General features: G+C 42.0%; 1 protein-coding gene across 4 annotated transcripts in view; it reads right to left on the reverse strand.

The window, feature by feature from the left end:
- LOC124595000 (ATP-binding cassette sub-family C member 4-like) overlaps positions 1 to 16,241 on the reverse strand; it is a 207,039-nt gene that overhangs the window by 137,469 nt on the left and 53,329 nt on the right. For all 4 annotated transcript variants that reach the window (XM_047133547.1, XM_047133545.1, XM_047133546.1 and 1 more), the window contains exon 4: positions 9,344 to 9,548. In XM_047133547.1, coding sequence (XP_046989503.1) covers positions 9,344 to 9,548 — 205 coding nt within the window. The remainder of the gene's footprint in view (positions 1 to 9,343; positions 9,549 to 16,241) is intronic.

Here is a 16,241-nt window from a genome sequence, read left to right on the forward strand (position 1 = left end):
GCTAGAACATCCCCAAAAGTATTTAAAATGGCCTCGTTATGTACAAGAAAATAATCGAGGCAAATACGAGCTTCTGTCATGTATTTAAAGTATAACATCCGATAACCTTGCCGGGACCCGTAATGTGAACCACAGAATGCAAGGCAAGATCAGGCACCTACAATCTGTCAAATGGTGGACATGCCAGAAGAGTCGTTCTACATCCTGCGACCACAAACACAGTACTGGGTCACAGATATACATTTTTTAGGCCTCAAGATGTAGAACAACGTTCCACATGTTTATGACTCGACAAATTCTGCCTTGCATTCAGGCGAATACATTACGTGTCACGGCAAGGTTATCGAATGTTATGCTTTTAATACATGACAGGAGCATATATTTGCCTCCAATTTTCTTGCACATGGCGAGGGTAATTTATTTTTGCGGATGTTTTATCATCGATATCCATAACTAACTTATCGACATTGTAAGTCAACCTGAAGATGCAATGAATTACGTGAAACGCGTGTTAATGAGGAAATGGATTTCAACATCGTAACCAAGATTGTTTTCTTCTCCTCTCGAAGAAGTGATTTAAACACAACGCTATGGGACAGTTAATGGCAAAGATCTGAATGACGTAATCACCATGTCTCATAAAACTGGATCACTGCATTCTATACACCCTCCGCAGGTAGAATGCATTTGACGATCACTCGCACTGGAGGTCATGCTGAGACCGATGGGACAAACAGGCGGTTCCTGAGGTAGATGACGGCGGAATTCACTAAGTGAACATCTGGCCAAATAAGAAATCCAGATCGTAGTAAAGTCGGCGTAAGCTTACACGAACAGTCCAGGGAGCAATCTGAATCAAAAACACAATGCCGGCAAGGCCAAACGTATTACTATCCGATGGCGCATATATGCACTGAGATGACGAAAGTTCTGGGATAGCGACATGCGCATATACGAATGGCGGTAGTATTGCGTACACAAGGTATAAAAGGGCAGTGAATTGGCGGAGCTGTCATTTGTACTCAGGCGGTTCGTATGAGGTTTCCGACGTAATTATGGTCGCCCGACGGGAATTAACAGACTTTGAACGAGGAATGACAGTTGGAGCTAGACACGTGAGAAATTCCATTTCGAAAATCGTTAGGGAATTCAATATTCCGAGATCCACAGTGTCAAGAGCGTGCCGAGAATACCGTTAAGAGAAAGCCATCGGCCACTGCGTTGCCCTTCGTGACAGGTAATGCCCGAAATTTGGTATTCTCGGCACACTCTTGACACTGTGCATCTCGGAATATTGAATTCCCTAACGATTTTCGAAATGGAATTTCTCACGCGTCTAGCTCCAACACCTCGTTCAAAGTCTGTTAATTGCCGTCGGGCGACCATAATTACGTCGGAAACCTCATACGAACCGCCTGAGTACAAATGACAGCTCCGCCAATTCACTGCCCTTTTATACCTTGTGTACGCAATACTAGCGCCATTCGTATATGTGCATGTCGCTATCCCAGAACTTTCGCCATCTCAGTGCACATATTTCAACTTTTGTAGTCCTCAGCTGCGTAGAATATTACTTTTGGACCGTATAATTACAACAGAATGAAATAATTTTCGTGCCATATGCGTTTCGCCTTTATTCTTTGCAAGACATCTTCAGTGACCTGGAATATGTACATATTCTTGGTTATACTATTTGGTTTACATTTTGAGACGATGTATATATAGGTGATAAACAGTTTTGGCAATTGGTTTTTCTGTGATGTAGCAGTAATTTAAAGTTCTACTTACAAGTTTTGTGGATGTTGTTCTACATGTTGTGCTTTTGTTCCATTTTTGGCGCTTTTCTTTTTATAACTGCCATTTCAAATTTTGTTTTTGAGATCTCAAATTATTAGGGGGTGAACACTTGTTTTTGTTATGTTTTGGTTGGTGTTGCCAGTTGTCAAATGTTATTGGCAACGATCGAACGTTATTGCGAACTATTGAATGTATTTGTGTGATCTGTGTGTGTGTGTGTGTGTGTGTGTGTGTGTGTGTGTGTGTGTGTGTGAGAGAGAGAGAGAGAGAGAGAGAGAGAGAGAGAGACTTATTAACGGTCGCGATGCAAAGTGCTATTTGCGTTGGTCATTTCTGAACTACAGTTTAGGGTCTGCACGTCTGCACTCTCGTTTACATATTTTTGTTGCATAGAAAGTCTTTAAAGATGATTACTCAGTAGCTAATGAGATTATTGTTTTGTTGTGGTGCAAACAAATAATTCGCACGCGAAATTGGAGCAGGAATAGTATCAATACTTCCAATGGCCCTTACACACTAACCTCGAGCAACATCACAGCAGTCAATGAAGGTCCCCGTTTCGTATTTTAACTGCCTGTAGAGGAGTTATTATCGCATGTTTCACTTCCACTTCTCTTAGCTGACACTTCAGTGCTTTTCCATCCACAGCCTAGGAAGTTAAGAGAGAAACGAGGAAAGTGGATTCCATTTTGGGAGATGACGTACTCTTGAAATTCGATCAGCAAGCTACGCTGGGGGGTACTTATGTGGAGAGCTAAACAAGAAGGTGTCGCTTTCACCAAGCTCTGTACTCTGACACTTTTTGGAAAAATAAAAGCCCTTATTTATGAAGGTATCATCTTTGTCTCTAACAAAATTGTGCGCGCGTTTCCGCTCAGGCATTATCTTTCATATGATTCCATTCTTCAAATTGTCCTGTCCTGCAGTTCATCAAGCATGTATTTTGCCTTCTAATTCGAAGGTTTTAAAATACCTGCAACATTTCACACCACAGGATTGATCTAAATCTGCATCTATGTACATATTTCTCGAGCCATCGTACGTGCGTGACGGAAGGCACACTGTACCACTAATAGTCATTTCCGTTCTCTACTCACCAATAAAGCGAAGGAAAAACGACTGTCTATATGCCTCCGTATGATCTCTAATTTCTATTATCTTCGTGATCCTTACGTGAAATGTGTGATGGCGGAAGCAGAATCGTTCTGCAGTCAGCTCCAAATTCCGGTTCTCTAAATTTTCGTAATAGTGTTCCTCGGAAACAAAGTCGCCGTCGCTGCAGGGATTCCCATTTGAAATCCCGCAGCACCTCAGCAATCGTTAAGTGTTGTTCCAACACACCAGTAACAAACTTGCCTCTGAATTGCTTCGATGTCTTCCTTTCATCCGATCTGCTGCGGATTCCCAACACTATCAGTACTCAAGACTAGGTCGCACTTGCTACCTACATACGGTCTCCTTTACAGATGGACCACACTTTCCCAAAATTCTCCCAATAAACGGACGTCTACCATTCGCCTTCCCTACCACAATACTTTCATCCTCGCTCCATTTCATGTCGCCTTGCAGTGTTACGCCAAGATATTTAAATGCCGTGACTGAGTCATGCAGAACACTACAAATGCTGTATCCGATCGTTATGGGTTTGTTTTTCCTATTCATCCGCATCATCTTACATTTTTTCTACATTTAGAGCCAGCTGCCATTAACCAAGCCAACTAGAAATTTGTGTAAGGAAATGAAACACCTACAGCTGTCCGTGTGATGTCATTTAGTGTATAGCTACCAGTTTTGGTGCTTTTGTGGACTATATTCAGGCCTTAACGGACGCTGAGGGAGTTGACACCATCCGTATACAGTATGTCTGTGGCGAACATCTGTAACTGGTTTCCGTGGAGTACCTGCAACCGCGATGTTGTCTCCCCATCCAAGTATCAACTAAGACAACATCGCGGTTACAAGTACTATCTACATATATACTCCGGAATCCACCATACGGTGCGTGGCGGAGGGTGCCTCGTACCACAACTAGCATCTTCTCTCCCTGTTCCACTCCCAAACAGAACGAGGGAAAAATGACTGCTTATATGCCTCTGTACGAGCCCTAATAGCTCTTATCTTTGTGACCTTTCCGCGAAATGTAAGTTGGCGGCAGTAAAACTGTGCTGCAGTCAGCCTCAAATGCTGGTTCTCTAAATTTCCTCACTAGCGATTCACGAAAAGAACGCCTCCTTTCCTCTAGAGACTCCCACCCGAGTTCCTGAAGCATTTCCGTAACACTCGCGTGGTGATTAAACCTGCCAGTAACAAATCTAGCAGCCCGCCTCTGAATTGCTTCTATGTCCCCCCTCAATCCGACATGATAGGGATCCCAAACGCTCGAGCAGTACTCAAGAATAGGTCGTATTAGTGTTTTATAAGCGGTCTCCTTTACAGATGAACCACATCTTCCAAAAATTCTACCAATGAACCGGAGAGGACTACCCGCCTTCCCCGCAACTGCCATTAAGTGCTTGTCCCACTTCATATCGCTCTGCAAAGTTACGCCCAAATATTTAATTGACGTGACTTGTCAAGCGCTACACTGCTAATGGAGTATTCAAAAATTACGGGATTCTTTTTCCTATTCATCTGCATTAATTTGCATTTATCTATATTTAGAGTTAGCTGCCATTCTTTACACCCATCACAAATCTTGTCCAAGTCATCTTGTATCCTCCTACAGTCACTCAACGACGACACCTTTCGTACACCACAGCATCATTAGCAAACAGCCGCACATTGCTATCCACCCTATCCAAAAGATCATTTATGTAGATAGAAAACAACAGCGGACCTACCACGCTTCCCTGGGGCACTCCAGATACCCTCACCTCCGATGAACACTCACCATTGAGGACAACGTACTGGGTTCTAGTACCACTCGTGCAATATGCTTGACAGGTTTTTAAATTGTTTTAGAGGTGAAAGCTTGCCAGTTGGTTTTCCATGGGGACCAGCGTGGTGCATGTTACATTAGACGGTAGTCTGAGAAAAAGTAAGACCAATGGCTGAGAATATTCTGTGCGCCATACTGAAATGTACTGCACCCCATGTTGGAAGGTTACAAGCCGGCTGGCTTTCCTCCTTCCATTATGACGGTAAGCTAGTACTACATACTCCTTGTCATAACTGGAGATATGCGGGACACATATTTCTCTCCACTTTATTTAACTGTGATTACCGTACTTGGTTTTTAGTATTGTACTTGTTAATAAATACAGAGTTGATGTCTAAACTTACGTCGCTTCGGCCAAGGGGGGGGACCATGGCAGTTAGATTCCCCAGGAGTTGGGAACGGCCTAGGCACACAATACTTGGAATAACGGGGCAGTCCCCTCGCCACTCAGACGGTTAAGTCCCAGGCTTACCCGTGTGGAGAAGACACAGAGTGGGCTTACGGGACTCTCGTGTCACTCAAAGAAAGACAGGATTTTAGGTGGTGGTGGTGGTGGCGGCGGCGGGGGGTACGGTATTGTCCGGTGCCCGGCTAACGGGTTTGATATCTTAAGGGCTGGCCCGCTGCCTGATAACATCTGGAGAGAACACAGTATTCTTGAAAAGGACCGGCCAGCTGCTGTGTTAACCGGATCTGGTGGAGTTCCCGTTGCGTTGGTTTTGGGTGTCTGAAATTGTCACTAGTATAAATAACGTTCTGGTACACCTACTGCCTCTTTACGTCAGACGAATTTTTGCGACCAACTTTTAGAGGACAGAAGTAAATAACGTGTTACCTGACTGTTGTTTGAAGCCGTACCGGTGCAAACGGGAAAGTCGGGTACACGGACACGTGACCGCAGGACCCTTGACTCGTTCGTCTTAGAGGCGGCTTAACGTGCTCGGTCGCTGAAAGGGTGATCATTCTCGTGTTCTGCGCTGGCACGTCGTCCCGTCGACCTGGCGCGATCCGCAGATTCCAGGCTCGTGCAGCTCTCCTGCGTAGCCTCGTCTCCACGTCCATTGAGCCTAAAGATTGGTGAGCGTATTGTGCAGACCGGGTCGTCAGGTGGGGGATTTACCATTTTATAAGGTTACGACACCGCACTGCCGTTAGAAGATATATTCTTTTCGCTTCAATTCGGACAACCAACCAGTAAATAGTAAAACTCAGAGTCGTGGCGTTTGCTCATATAATTTAGGGACCGTGCAGCTCGTATCCATTGCTCTTCCATGGACATCACATTGTGTGCTCAATAATTTTCTATCATGTTAGATTCGTACTGTCGATCTGTTGGCTTTCTTGTGTATATGAAGGACTTTTCTAATAAATCACCAGATTATTTTGATCTGAATCTCATTTAAAGTAGGTAGTGTTCTCTTCATGTCATTTTCATCTTCAATTATTTTTAATATATCGTTATTAACCGATGTTATAGCAATTCCCCACCTTACGTTCTCATGTTAGGACCAAATTTCAGATAGCATATTTCCACTGTGTTGCGTGTAGCAACAGTGGGTCTTAAAGGGATGTGTCCGAGCCTATGTATAAATCGTTACGAGAGTGAGAGACTAAGTTCACACACACGGATTATTGCGAGAATACCCCAACTGATGGACGAGTGTGTCAGCACTGCCAACAGAAACGTCTAGTTGAGCAAAAGTGATGTTTGGTTTGTAGGGCGCTCAACTGCGCAGTTATCAGCGCCCATGGAACAAAGAGGTATTTGTGATCCATTGATCACCATGAATGAGTGTCCACCAATTACAACATCGCAGCAGTCACAGCTGTGCGCGGCCGGCTGGTTGGAGGAGATCGAACAGATTTCAGCGACCTTTGTCAGCTGATAGCAGACGCCTCGCCGAACTGCTTGCCGTTGTTTTGTTCACTGCCAGTCTCCGCAGACATTCTTCCAGCTCCTACGAGTATCTGCGATACGCTTGTTTTCCGCCAAAAGAAACTTAGTGAGAGGTCTCCGCTTTGAACGCACCTCAGTTACTGACACCATTTTGAAGGCTATGATAGCGGAAGTTCATGAAACATTAAGGGCTGAAACAGGAATATTCCAAGTTGTCTGACAGCAAATTCCACGTTTATTGAACCGAAAGTGGCCGAGAAAAAATACTCGTATATTTTACGTTATTTATTGGACGCTCATGGTAGTTTGCTGATTATGTTCTAACTGACTGATTCTTCATCGATATTCATAGGGACGGGGCATGGTCGTGGGAGGGAGGGGGCCGAATACTCTGAAGCAGCAGAACCCGGTATAACTTTCGACTTTCCTTCTTGTACCTTAGATGATGATTGGTTTGTGGAGCGCTCAGCTGCGCGGTTATCAGCGCCTGTACAAATTCCCAACCTTCGCTCAGCCCAATCTCGCCACTTTCATGAATGATGATGAAATGAGGACAACACAAACACCCAGTCATCTCGAGGCAAGTGAAAATCCCTGACCCCTCCGGGAATCGAACCCGGGACCCCGTGCTCGGGAAGCAAGACCGCGACCGCGAGACCACTAGCTGCCGACTTGTACCTTTGAGGTTCCTAGCTTGATTTCAGGGACAGGAGGATCGTTCTTTTCTACAACCCGCAACCTGTGGCTCCTTCAGCCACTGATTGTTGGCAGACTGCTCGTCCGTTTCGTATTGGGAAGGTGCAGGGCGCAGCAGATCACTGTGCAGAGTGTCCTCCTCCAAACAACCTCCACTTCTGGGAAATTTAGTGAAATGGATGTCAAACCCTGGAAGAGGGCCGTAAGTAAGGAAACAAGAAAGCTTGAGGGGGAGGTTTTAAATGAACTAAAACTGACAGGTGTCCTTATAACAGCTGAGTCGTCAACGTAAAAAATTGACTACATCTAAAACTGCTGTCAGTCATTTCTTACTACAGACAAGGATTTACTGCGAGTAAATTCAAACTCCTACACTGCAAGGGGTATTTAAATTCGTTTGATGGATGGTTTAATTAATCTTGATGGTTTTAACTTTGAGAAAACGTAGTAGTTAACTCTCTTAACAATGGTATTATTTCCGTGTCTACCAGACACTATGAAGCGACATTATTCATAAAGGGATCACTGTAGCGTGTATCTACTGCCTGTGTGGTTTTTGTTCCACAATGATTTGCCATGTTGTCATGCGCACCTGACCTGCCTTATTGGTGTATAATAAAGACAGGACCACACAAGCTGGTTTCAGGAAACACTGACAGAGCGACAGATATCAAATTAAGGAAAAAGGCAATGTAAACCATGCCGGAACATATACATGTTCTGCAAAACAAGTAAAGAATTTTCCATGCATTGCTGTCAGTGCCTATTTCTTACGCTAATATATAGAAGTACCTCAACCCTCAATATTTATTTACATTCATTGTGCATCGTCGTTATTGTTACTTTCCCTATTGTTAATTTCATAATTTCAAAGTATATTAACTTTTTCCTCTTATATTTTGATACTACGAGCTTGTGTTAAAATTAATATACTAAATCAGCCTTCAATATGTATGTATACACTGTTACCACAATGTTTGTTTATTTTATCCTTGTGCAATGTTTAGTTTTGTGTCGTCATATTCTTGACTTATGTTACCATTATTTATATCTTTTCGTAACTGGAACTGTGTCTAATCACTACTCACGTACAAGAAACATACTACTTTATCACCTATAATTTAGAAGAAAGAGAAACTATTCTTAATTATAAGTAATTAAGTTAAACCTAAACTACACTAAAATAAAAAGTTCAGTCAAATGTTTTGTGAAATGTCAGAGCAAGGTATAAGATAGATCAAAGACACGTTCAACGTGCCTTTGAATGAACTCTAAATCATGTTCAGCAAATGAGGCGTACAAAATATATTTTATTTTTAACTTTCGGACAAATTATTTCACAAAACAGAATCATAGTTTCCCAGTCCTTATTTTCAACTTTTTTCACAAAATATTAGATACATTTAAATATCTACAGTATTATTATTAATATAGATAAATCATATTTCGATTTCATTTTATTTTTTCAGCATGAAGGAATTCCACCGTTTCTACACCAGTTTAACTTTTTATGCCAAAAATAACTAGACCATGAAAGGAGAAATGTTTTGACACTATTTACATAGCTAGCAGCAGAGTTAAATATTTCAATTTCCCGTCAAACCGCACAGTTTTTTTTAATTACCCTGATTACTTTCAAGTAATTTAATCTTTTTTTTCAAAACTAGACTTCACTCTGGTCAATTTGTCAATTTACCTCACTTCGTTTGACTATGAAAATTCCGACAAATTCCATTACGTAATTTCTACAGAGCCTTCTTTTCTTTCCGTTAACACACTAGACCAAAAAGAAATAAAGAGGAAATAATTAAGAACACAGGCTGCAAAGAGCCACAAGCTCTTAATGGACGTACCATCCCCATCCAGGAATGGAGTAAAAACTTTTACCGTTGTTCTTTCAGACTCGCTCCGAAGATGGCTGAACGTTTTACAGTCAAAATGTTAGCAGCAGACAAAAGTTTAGTTACGGCCAAATTCGTGTAATTTTATGGATCAAGTAAAATGTCGTGGATTACCTTTCGGTAGATGAGACTGCAGCAGGCGACCCTCATGCGCATGCCGACGAACTGCGTCTCCTTGGAGTAGTGGTGCCAGCAGAAGATGCGCACCAAGACGGCGCCTATCAGCCCCGCAGAGTACCCGTACGCCTCCTCGATGGTCGTGTCGGAGCCCGGACTGAAGAATTCTATGATCTTCGCCAGCAGCACGGATTGCATCGTCCTAGAAACACGCACCACAACATGATTAATCCTTGCTTATTCTAAAAAACACAGGCCAAAAGCAGTACAAAATATTTTAGGCTGCTAGACTTTACTCTGTCGTCCTGTAGACGACCCTATTCTAAGAACTGTGTTCATTTTGCTGCCTAAACCTGGCGACCATCTCGGAAGTTTTACATTAGTAATTCAAGCAAAATGGGATTAATTTAACCTACGTTTAAGTTGCTGGATTAAATACTGCTGTTGTGCTCTTCAGTCTGAAGACTGGTTTGATACAACTATCCATGCTACTCTATCCTGTGCAAGCCCCCTCTTCTCCGAGTACCGACTGCAACTTACATCCTCCTGAATCCGCTTACTGTATTCATCTGTCTCTACGATTTTTACCTCCTCCCACACTTCGCTACAGTACTACACTGGTGAGCCCTTGAAATCTAAGAATGTTTCCTATCAACCGATCCATTCTTCTAGGCAGGCTGTGTCACAAATTTCTTATTTCCTTAACTCTATTCTCTACCTCCCCGTTAGTTAGGTGATCTATCCATCTAATCTTCAGCATCCTTCTGTAGCACATTTTAAAAGTTTCTATTCCCTTATTGTCTGAACGATTCATCGTGAACGTTTCACTTCCATACATACACTACATACAAATACATTCAGAAAATACTTCACGTAAATCAATATTCAATGTTAAATTTCTGTTCGTCAGAAACGCTTTTCTTGCCACTGCTAGTCTGCACTTAACATCCCCTCTACTTTGGCCGTCATCAGTTATTTTGCTGTCCAAATAACAAAACTCATCTACTACTTTAAGTGTCCCGTATCCTAATTAATTTCCTGAGCATGATTTGATTTAATTCGACTACATTCTGTCATCCTTGGGTTGCTTTTTTGATGATCATCTTACATCCTGCTTTCAAGACACTGCTGTTCCAAGTTCTTTGCTGTTACTGACAAATACGATCTCATCGGCAAACCTCAATGTTTTTATTTCGTTTTCCTCAACATTAACTCCTACCCCAAATTTCTCTTTGGTTTTCTCTACTGCTTGTTCAGTATATAAATTGAATAACATCGGGAAAAGGCTGCAATCCTGTGTTACCCTTCTCAACCACTGTTTCTCCTTCATGCCTCTATTCTTTTAACTGCTGTCCGATTTCTGTACAAGCTGTGTATAACCTTTCGCTGTTTTATCACCGCTACCTTCAAAATTTCGAAGAATGTATTCCAGTCGACACTGTTAAAACATTTCTCTAAGTCTATGAATGCCACAGTATGTCGTAGGGTCAGTTTTGCCTCCAGTGTTCCTACATCTGTCCAGTATCCAAATTGACCTTCCCGAGATCTTTTTCGATCACTTCTTCCATTCTTCTATAAATAATTGTGTATCTATTTTTGCAGCTATTACTTACTGAACTGATACATTCACATCTCTTAGCACCTGTTTTATTTGGAATTGCACTTATTAAATGCTTCTTGAATTCTGGGGGTATTTCGCGTGTGTCACATCTTGGAAACCACGTTGAAGAGTTTTGTCGTGGCTGGCTCTCCCAAGGCTGTCAGTAGTTCTGACGGAATTTGATTTTTAGATGTTTGTATTCTCTTTCGTCTGCTTCATTTGCAGCATCCGAAACCTCTATCTTACCATTATGCATTCAGTCTGAAAATTTCCCTGTTTCCAGGTCACTTTAACGTTTATAAACTTCTGTCATGATTCTTAAAGCCAAGTACTACGATGATTAAATTATGCTCTGTGCAAAATTCTACCAGGTGTCTACCTCTTTCATTCCTTACTCCCCCCTCCCCCAATTCCACATTCACCTACTAGTTTTCCTTCTCTCCCTTTTCCTTCTATTGAATTCCAGTGCCCCACCATAATTAAATTTTCGCCTCCCGTAACTCACTAATTTCTTTTATTTCATCATACATTTAATCAATATCTTCATCAGCGAAGCTGATTGGCGTATTAACTTTTAGTACTGTGGTAGGTGTTGGCTACGTCTCTCTCTTGGCTATGATAATGCGTTCAGTGTGCTGTTCATAGTAGCTTACCCGCATTCATTTTCTTATTCACTTACTAACTTAGAGCCAAATGCTTCGCTCGCGTAGACTGTATGGCCTGCAGAGATTTTTTTGTTTTTGTTTTATCGAATTTTTATGTTGTTCACTAATTGCAACACCTTTTAAGCTTTCCATGCTAATTAAGGCCATATAAGCATTGTCTTTTTATGCTAATTCAGGCCATATAAGCATGGACTTTTCGAATGTACTTCTGACTAAAAAGCTGTTGTAGTCAGAGTCCAAAATACTTGTTAATCATGCTTTTCGCGCTCTTGTGGTGATTTTTTCCATAGTAACTTTCATCCTGTAACATCCTGTAACAAATAATTCTTTATACCAAACCGAGAAGCTAATGAGAAACCAAATACCAGTTGTCGTAGTTCCATCTTCAAAATTCCTTTAACAGCGACATACTTTCATAAAACCTTCATCCCCTGTTTCACCTCCTTAGGAGTGGAATTTTGGACAATTCGTTCCTAAGCGATACTTACAGTATAAGGTCCACACACTCTCTGAACTTCCATTTTCTGTCGCTAGCAGTTTGGGCTGGGCGATGGTTAGTCAGTGAATCAGTCTGACCCTATTTTACCCCCTTGGGGGTTTAATTTCCAAAAACAGTGAAACACGAATTTTTTCATCTCAAACCGAGAAGCCAAACATCAATTTTCAAAGATTTAGCTTTAAAAATGTTTTCGCAATGAAATATTCTCGTAAAAGCTTTCACCCCCTATAGGGCTTGAATTTTTAAATAACAGCGAAACACGCACTTATTTTTACATACATCTGAAGGCGAAATTACTTAATTCGTAGATTTAGCTTTAAAAATGCTTTCATAATCAAATATTTTCGTAATAAAATATTTTCATAAGAATCTCATCCCCTATTTCACACCCTTAAGGGTTCAATTTTAAAAAACACTGAAACGTGTACTTCTTTGTTTATAACCGAAAAGTCAAGTGCTAGTGTTCATATACGTCACTTTAAAAATATTTTAGTAGTTCTTTAATAATGATATTTTTTAAAAAGCTTTCACCCACTATTTCACCCCACAGGTTTAAATTTCCAGTCATGCTGAAACACGTATTTCTTTATTTCTGACAGAGAAACCAAATAAATTCCGTAGATCTAGCTTCAAAATTGCCTTAATAGCGACATCGTTTTAAAAACATTTCATCCCTTATTTCATCCTCTTAGGGTTAGAATTCTGGAAGAGCGCTCTGTAAACGACGCCTACATTGTAAAATCCACACCTTCAGATCTCAAGTTTCTATCCTTAGAGGTTTGAGCTGGGCGATGATGAGCCCGTCAGTGAGGACATTGCCTTTTGCACATGGAGATTAAACCTACTCCTGCATTATCCTTATTTGATTTCATTTATGCCTCTACACTCGCCTAACCGTAAGTCCCGTTGAACCTTGTCCTGGACATCATTAATACGCACTGTAACTTCAACCTATCGGTTTCCCTTTATAAATTTTCTAACCTGCCTTCCCAGTTAAAAGATCTAACATTCCACGCTCCGATGCACAGATTGCCAGTTTTGTTTTTCCTGATATCATGGGTAGTCCAAGCCCGGCGTTCCAAATGGGTGACTATTTTACTAACGGAATATTTTACCCAAGATGATGCCTTAATCATACAACCATACAGTAGAGCTACATGCCCTTGGAAAAAATGGCTATAGTTTCGTTTTGCTCTCAGCTGTTCGCAGCACTATCACAGCAAGGAACTGTTGGCTGGTGTTACAAGGCCAAATCTGTTACTCGTCCACTACTGAAAAAGCTGCTGCTGCTGCTGCTGCTGCTCTTGAGAAACAACACGTTTGTCAGGCCTCTCAACAGATAGCCCTTCGTTGTGGTTGCACCTGGGGTACATCGTTAAGCCACCCAGAGCTGCCCTACCACAGTAATGTCCATGGTCATCACTCCATGGTGGACTGTTGGAGTGGGAGGGAAGGAGAAAAATGAAAGCTACAAGAGCAGACAGTGGTAGCGAGAGAGAGGAGCTTACCTGTCCGCCAATCGCCGGTTTGGGGGAGGGAGCAGTCCACTTTTGTCAATTTCACTCCATCGCCCAGTATCCACGTGTTAAAGGCTCACCCACTTTTTCAGTGTCTCTATACCCACGTGTTTTTCCCATTTTAGGGATCAAATTTACTAGCACACACTTCCTAGGGCCAGTGAGGAGAGAAGACAATGATGGTTGAAGGGAGAACAAACAGACTAAGCAAGAATAAGACAGGGGTAGTAGGTGAGAAAAAGAATAAGACAAGGACTATGGCTGTGGGACAGACAGAGAAAGTCGCGAAGGAGGAGACTGGTGAGGAAGAGCGAGAGAAAGGGATGAAGAGCGTGACAATGGGAGAGACTGACTGGAGAAAGTGCCAATGGTGGAAAAAGAAAACTGCAGGGGAAAGACAGAGGGACAGTAGCAGTGGGAGGGGGATGCTGAATACGAAGGCTTAACTATAAAGAGAGACTGGGTGATAGGATTTAGAATGTTCTGTGTCAAAAGAGCGCGAATATATTAGCATATCAATATTTTTGGTGAAGAAGAAACAATTACTTAGGTAGCTGATTCCCGACTATTTTATCACAGTCTTTTGCAGAGGAGCGTTTTCGCCTTTGTTGTAATCTGCAGGAGCATTTGCCGCTGGTTTTATACTCCATTAAGTATAAGACGGAGCACTATCCTAGACCACTGTATCATGGTCACGGATCCTGGTACGTGGCCCAATCCGGCAAATAGATATACATTTTGTTCAGATCTCCTTGTGAAACTAGGAGAAGGGTTCCGAAGTGCATAAGAATTGAAATACGGCGATCACTAGCATGAAGAAAGAAGCGGATCAATCACTGTTCCCAAAGAACTATTCGTGTTTACACATTTGACTCCTGGACGAGGTGAAGAGCCACAGCTCACTTTATTTGGTCAGCCACACGTGCTGTGTTTCATCTCGTCCTTGGCAGCACTCAGCGATGAACAAGTGAACAGAGTCGGCAGCAGGGTATGTCAGTGCTGGAACAAGTGGACGACTGCACACCGGCGCGAAGGGTCACTGCTAGCGATATCAACGCAACAGGGGCTAAGTGGAAGCTGATCACGGCCAACGCAGACCTCGACCGCAATGTTCTTTTCTGTTTCCGCATATTGAACGTTTCTGTACCGTGTACACAGGGGAAAGAAAATTGTTTATATCGGTAAATACAAATATCCCTTCATGTTTACAAGTTCTTTTTAAACAATTACTACCTGTACCCAGTCACCCAGTCAAACGTTGCCGTGATTCAGTCCGGTTAAATGGAAAACTAAGTAAAAAGGACATACGTTTCTAATGTGTGGGGGATTGGATGTATGTGGTAATCTACTCTCCCTATGCCTGTCCATCTAGTCCACTCCCTCTTTCCATCTTCTCCTGTCCCCCCCTCTCCGACAACAACAACCACCACCACCACGTCCATTTCCTCCCACTGCTCTGACCACATCTCCTCCCCCCCCCCCCTCCTCTGAATTTAGGCCAAGTTTATTGTTATTGCAAATTCAGATTCTTTAGTGGTATTCCTATCGTAACCCGATAAGCCAGAAATACAACTTCCTTATTGTCTGTGAAAACAATCTGCGAGGAAGAAAACAAACCAGAACATTATTGTGAACACAATTAATGTTTGAAAATATATTTAATGAGTAAGAAATATAAGTGGCCGAAACAATTTATCTAACTGTTTAATTTCCGCGATTTTCCTAAATCGTTTCAGGCAAATGACGGGAAGGTTCCTCTGGAAGGGCACGGCCTCTTTTTCCTTCTCCATCCTTCCCTACTCTGAGCTTGTGCTACGTCTCTAATGACTTCGTTGACGACGGCACGTTAAGCACTAATCTCCCCCCCCCCCCCTCTAATGGTTTAAATGCTCCACTATAGTAGTTAAAACTAACTGTGAAAAAAGAAACAATACTGCACATTTTTTACAGCAGAGCATTTTCTTTCTCACGATCAGTTTTAACAGAAAACCGGTACCAAGTTGCTTAAAGAAATATACAGTCTATGCCTGTCTGAATATTTGAGTATCGTTTAAAATTTGAAGTGAATTTGTCTAGAAATTTTCGAGGTTTTTGCTAACGGTGTTTCACTATTACTCACCCAAACGTTTATTAGTAGTGTGGAAGACATTGACGTAAGTCTGGTGGCTGTAATTAAAATGCAGCTGCTCAGTGAAGTCTAGGGTAGGTTATAATTATCTAATGGCAACGAAACTTGGTACATATGCTAATGCGTTAATGCAGACCCAATTTACGGTGGAAAAACGTAGTTCCAATTTTGACGACCAGGAACAAGTGTGGCAGGGCACTCCATCTCGACGTCTCCTTTGTTCAGTATGAACAAACTGTGTAAGCGACGTTTAATAGCAAAATCAACATCATGCACTTCTCATTTGTTTTTCCGTTTCTGCTCACGCGCTGTTCCTAATCCATTACATATGGCAACATTTCTAAACGTTTCTCTTGCAGTCACAGCGCTAGGTTTACGCTTGGTGGCCAAAATGGGGAGTATAATTTAAATAATAAAAATTGAATCGTAGTCATGATTCGAAGGCTGATGCGTTAATTACTCTAGATTAAGTTTGTGGTCGAGTTT

This window comes from Schistocerca americana, chromosome 2 (genome assembly GCF_021461395.2).
Source record: "Schistocerca americana isolate TAMUIC-IGC-003095 chromosome 2, iqSchAmer2.1, whole genome shotgun sequence".
Classification (NCBI taxonomy): Eukaryota; Metazoa; Arthropoda; class Insecta; order Orthoptera; family Acrididae; genus Schistocerca; species Schistocerca americana.